Below are 5,262 nucleotides of genomic sequence, written 5' to 3'. Positions count from 1 at the left end.
AGGCTGCTGGTTGCATTTAAAAATAAAGTACATGGTTTTGATTCTGGTTTAAAACCTCAGCTAAAAGATAAAGCTTCCTATTTCTTATTAGATCTTTGGCTGAAGAGCGTCCATCAGATCAGCAAAAAGTAAGCATTTAAAAAAAAAAAAACAATTTATTACTTTGAGGTATGGGACAGCCAGCAGGATAGCAACCTCAAATCAGGTGTCTTTTAGTGAAAATGTAGAGTAAACACCATAGGCTGAGAGCAGTGCCAATATGGAGATGATCTTGTCTCAAACAAACCCAATGTTCCTCTTGTAAAGGCTCCCCTGGTCCTCCAGGGCCCCCCAGGGAAGGGCAGCACACCCCTCTCTCCCCATAGGAGGTGATGGGAAAGAGCCTACCAACAGTGGGCTGAGGAACAATCAATGAGCTGGAACAACCAATGAAGTAAGGACAGAGGCCAGTGCTCCTCAAGTGGAGGCACAGGGGACAAGGATGCAAGACTGTAGGAGGCTAGACATGGGAAGATCCTAAGAGCTGTGGTCTTGATTTCTGGGGATAGTGCAGATTGCTGGCTGTAACACTCATCACAGACCTCACAAATTATCTTAATATGATTATTCCTCCCATACCCACGCTACCATTTCTTGGTTTTCCATACTAATTACTGTTGATCGATCACACAAGAGAACTAAGAGCACAATGGAACAGTACAAAAACAAATTTTATTTTTTTACATGACAGCTCCATTTATTTTTTTAAATTTATTTTTAAACAATATTTGCTTCTCCCCAACCCCTCAGATTGAGTCCCCTAGAATTTCCTTCCCCAAGGCACCCATGCATCATCACCACAGTCCTCTGTGCTCCTCTCCCTGTCCCTCTGATCCTTCTCCCTCCTCCTCCCCTGCAGTATGTCTCTGATTTATAACTGTTTTTGCTTTGTTGTGTTTTGTACTGTTATTTTTTTTACACTGATGTCTTATTTGGTTCTCCTATATTCCTGTTATAAGTGAACCCATCCAATATTTTTCTTTTTCCTTCTGACTCATTTCACTGAGCATAATTCCTTCTAGCTCCATCCACGTTGCTGCAAATGGCATGAGTTTATCTTTTTTGATTGCTGAGTAATATTCCATTGTGTATATATGCCACATCTTCTTGATCCAGTAAAATGTTGTTGGGCTTTTGGGTTGTTTCCAGGTTTTACCTATTGTAAACAGTGCTGCAACAAACATAGGGGTACAGGTGTTCTTTTGAATCAATGTTTTTGTGTCCTTTGGGTAGATCCCTAGGAGTGGAATTGCCAGGTCATATCGTAGCTCCATTTTTAGTAGACTGAGGAACCTCCAGATAGCTTTCCTTAGTGGTTGGACCAGTTTGCACTCCCACCAGCAATGTAGAAGAGTTCCTTTTTCACTGCATCCTCGCCAACATTTGTTGTTGCTTGTTTTTCTGATAAGTGCCATTCTCACTGGTGTAAGGTGGTATCTCAATGGTTTTAATTTGCATTTTCCTGATGATAAGGAATGTTGAACATTTTTTCATCTGCCTATTGGCCATTTGCATTTCCTTTTTGGAGAAATGTCTTTTAAGTTCTTCTACCCATTTCTTGACTGGGTTGTTTATTTTGTTTTTGTTGAGCCATGTGAGTTCTTTGTAAATCTTTGTGATCAGTCCCCTATCATTTGAATGGAGTGCAAAGATTTTTTTCCCAGTCAGTGGGATATCTCTCTGTTTTGGTTAATGTCTCTTGCTGTACAGAAGCTTTTCAGCAAAAACAAATTCTTAAACAGCTTGATGGAAGGTTCTGGGTGACAGGGGAAATAGACAAATATTTGGAAAAACTGAGTGCTACCTTGAAACTATAATAATAAACAAAGGTATCTTAACATTTTTAACAATCTAAAGTGACAACCTTTCTAATAAACCTAAGGTGATTCACAGAATCAACTAGATACTGTCATTTTTTTTAAATATACATTGTGAGAAGCAAAATTCAGTCAAATATCTTCAATCATATCATATTTTTTAAGTTCCCTGAGATGACATACACACTTCAAGCTACACAGCACAGTGTTATAGCCAGAAGTAAATAATTTAAAAGGGTGATTTTTACAGTATAGTCAAATTCCTATTTCAACACATACAACCTACAAGATAAATTACATCTTCATAATTACTTGTTGCTATAAAGTTATTCGAATCCTGAAAGTTACTTTGAAAATAGTTCTCAAAGTAATTTTGGCACAGGTCAAATCTGAAGAGTATTTTTAAGTCCCTGAGCTCTTTTAACAGGCTGATTCTTGCATTTACCTCTTCCCTGGCTGCCTGGGCCACCTCGCCCCACAGTGCTGGTCCTGGCCTCAAGGTAATTGTAGGTCATCATTCAACACCATAACCTTTCTAGCAACTGTGCACTGCAGAAGACATGTAGGTTTTCTAACACGATGATTTAGAGTTCTTGGCCCAAACAGCAACCCCTACAGATTTTTCCTTAACAATGTAGAAGAATCACATAGAATCACATAGAATCACATATATCCTTCAAATTTTTAAGACTGCCTACAATGGTCAGTGTTTCAGTGTCTCCAGGGCTTTATGCCTCAGATGCTCATCCAAACACTGGATGGCAAAGAGGTCGATGTCCGTGTCAAACTTATTGGCAAACAAGTGGTGTACATGCAGCATCCAGTTCAAGTCCCCTGCTCCAAAAATGCACACAGAACGCAGGTGGGCCCCATTGCAGGGTGGATAGGGGGCACCCTTGGATGTGTCACCTTCAAAGTACTGCCACTTGACAAACCTAGCGATTGCCTGCATGTCAGACATATCATACTTGTGGCTTAAGGACAGTGACCCAGGGGCTTCAGGGATCCTCTGAATAGTGGCCCAGAGGTATTCATCCGGGCTGTATGTGTCCTTTGCCCACTCTATGAATTTTTGGATTTTTTCATTCTTGAGTACGTAACCCACATACTTCCTACTGACTACAAAATAGGCACTGCCTGAAAACAGAGGTGTTTCCAGAGGAGGGGGCATTTTGTCAGCTCCCGTGTTTGTCACTTTCCCATTAACGACTGTATGGCGCTTTTTCCACCTTTCTTTTTTATGAGGTGGCATTTTCTCCGTTTCTAGGTTGTTTTCACCCATTAATGACTTGAGCTTCCTGACAATTTCCAGGTTGGTTTTAATAGGAAAATCCATGCCACAAAGATTGATCAAGTACTTCCAGTCTGCACTCATGCTGTAGAGGTCTTGCATGCAGTTGAGGTCAGCCTGAACACGACTCCACGACGCATACACCACGTTCTCCAACTGACTGGCCACAAAGACATTATTGAAACAGGATGCAATGCTCCTCACCGCAGCCAAAAAGGAGTCCTCTGATTTTTTGTCCACGTGGATGCAATAGAAATTCTGAGGCATATAGATGGCTCTTAGGAGCCTGTCAAGCATTTCAATTTTGTGATGAACTACTATAGAATATGCTATTGGAAACTCTGCCTCTTCTTTACTAAGAGGTTCTATAATATATTTGCGATTCTTGATGAATGAAGGACAATTCTTGGTCATGTTTATATAGTCATAGTTTGTCCACCGAGGGCGATTTCTAAATTTCACTGTTAGAATCTCAAGCTTTACCTTTTGAATTTCATCCACATCACCCTGTAAAACTTTAGTGCAATTAATGTTACTAACAGGATTCTCTCCACCCAGCTCCAAATGTCCAACACTGACAAATTCGGGCTTTTGGTGAATTATTAAAACAGAGAAGGCGATGAGGAAAAAAACAAGGAGCAAGAAGCAGTATTTCCTGGAATAAGAAAAGAGTCTCCTTCGCAGCAACTTCCACAGCATTTCAGACAACAATCAGGGACTTTTCTTTATTAAGGACAGATTCAAGGTTTCAAGCACCAATGGTTTTTCCTCTGTCCTGTCTTTGAGAGTTGTCAGTTTGTATTTATCTGACGTGCATAGGCATCTTGAAATGGAGAACAGCACTAAAAGAAAAACAGAAACAAATATAAATATAGCCTTTCACAACATCTTCCTCTTGGTTATGAGATCATGTGTTTAAAACAAAAAGTGGGGGGCCCTCAGAGGAAAAGAGGTTTTGTTCTAGGAAACCCAGTCTCTTTAGTATTAATGCCAGACTGGCTTAAAAAAAAAAAAAGCTAAGTACAAGAATGTGCTGGGATATCCTACAGGTGTAAAACACAACTTAAGACCTAAGCTATAATTTCTGAATTCTCCACAGTTGCTGATTTCTTGATCCTGTGCCACTTCTAATTAGAACTCCTTGCCTTTATCTCCTTACTAATCTGAGTTCCTCCTGACACATCCAACAACATCCACCAGAGCTGGCATAGCAGCCCTGAACAATGGAAGAGGATCAGGATCATACATATTTGTCAGGTTAGGACTGGGGATATCCAGGGAGATTCAGAAATGGCTGTGTCTTCTAAGAATCTTTGAAGGAAGACTAAATGGACCAGAGAGGTGCAAATGAAATCTGGCCACTTCTGGGGCTGTTTTGGGTTGACCTGACTTAGTTTGGTTCTATAGCAGGCACCACAGTAAGAGAAGGTACTGCATAATCCAAAAAGAGATGCAAACTTACATTTCCTGCCTCGGTCATAACAGGTTATTATAAACTTTGTAGAAAAACAACAGTAGTACACAGATTGTAATTTATGACAGACTTTCTCTGTACTCAAATTCCAGAATCGCAATGTACCTGTATTATATAGAATGCATACAAACATTCAAATAGTTTTCAAAAATCAATTGGTTCTACAACTTGTAAGTGTTGTTCCAACAGAGTCAATTGTCTGCCTACCAGATTTATACCCAAAGTATATGTCAATATCATTGGAAAATTCAACCCATTAAAACGAATCTTGCACTTGACTAAGATGCTCATCTCATCTTCCAACTATCCTGACCACCTCCCCCGCTTCAAAACTCTATTAGGAAACAAACATTTGGGAGATTCTGCTGAAATACTTAGCCACTAAAACAATAGAGCAATTCCTGCCCCTCAATTGATCCAAGGAATTTGAGGAAACCACTGCCTAGTTACTAGGTGACCTCTAAGCATACGGAACAGAGAATTGCAAAGAATATAGATGTTAGAAAATTAATCCAGGCAAGTCACTAAACAAATAGCAACAACAACAAACTTTGCATCAGGCAGGGGCAGAAACCTGATTACCAGAATTGACACATTATAAAATATCCACTTTCAAACAAACAAATCACAAAACACATAAA

At 39.8% G+C, this 5,262-nt stretch overlaps 1 protein-coding gene across 1 annotated transcript; it reads right to left on the bottom strand.

Moving 5' to 3' along the window:
• Positions 1-2,559: 2,559 nt before the first annotated feature.
• GCNT1 (glucosaminyl (N-acetyl) transferase 1) lies at positions 2,560-3,984 on the bottom strand (the record flags this gene model as incomplete). Its single annotated transcript, XM_084236603.1, has 1 exon — positions 2,560-3,984. Exon 1 carries the CDS (start codon positions 3,844-3,846, stop codon positions 2,560-2,562), a length of 1,287 nt encoding a protein of 428 aa, XP_084092729.1. The 5' UTR covers positions 3,847-3,984.
• Between the last annotated feature and the right edge of the window lie 1,278 nt (positions 3,985-5,262).

The sequence above is a fragment of the Talpa europaea genome (assembly GCF_964194135.1).
Source record: "Talpa europaea genome assembly, chromosome: 7".
In the NCBI taxonomy this organism is placed as follows: domain Eukaryota; kingdom Metazoa; phylum Chordata; class Mammalia; order Eulipotyphla; family Talpidae; genus Talpa; species Talpa europaea.
This window is presented reverse-complemented; position numbering and strand designations above follow the sequence as displayed.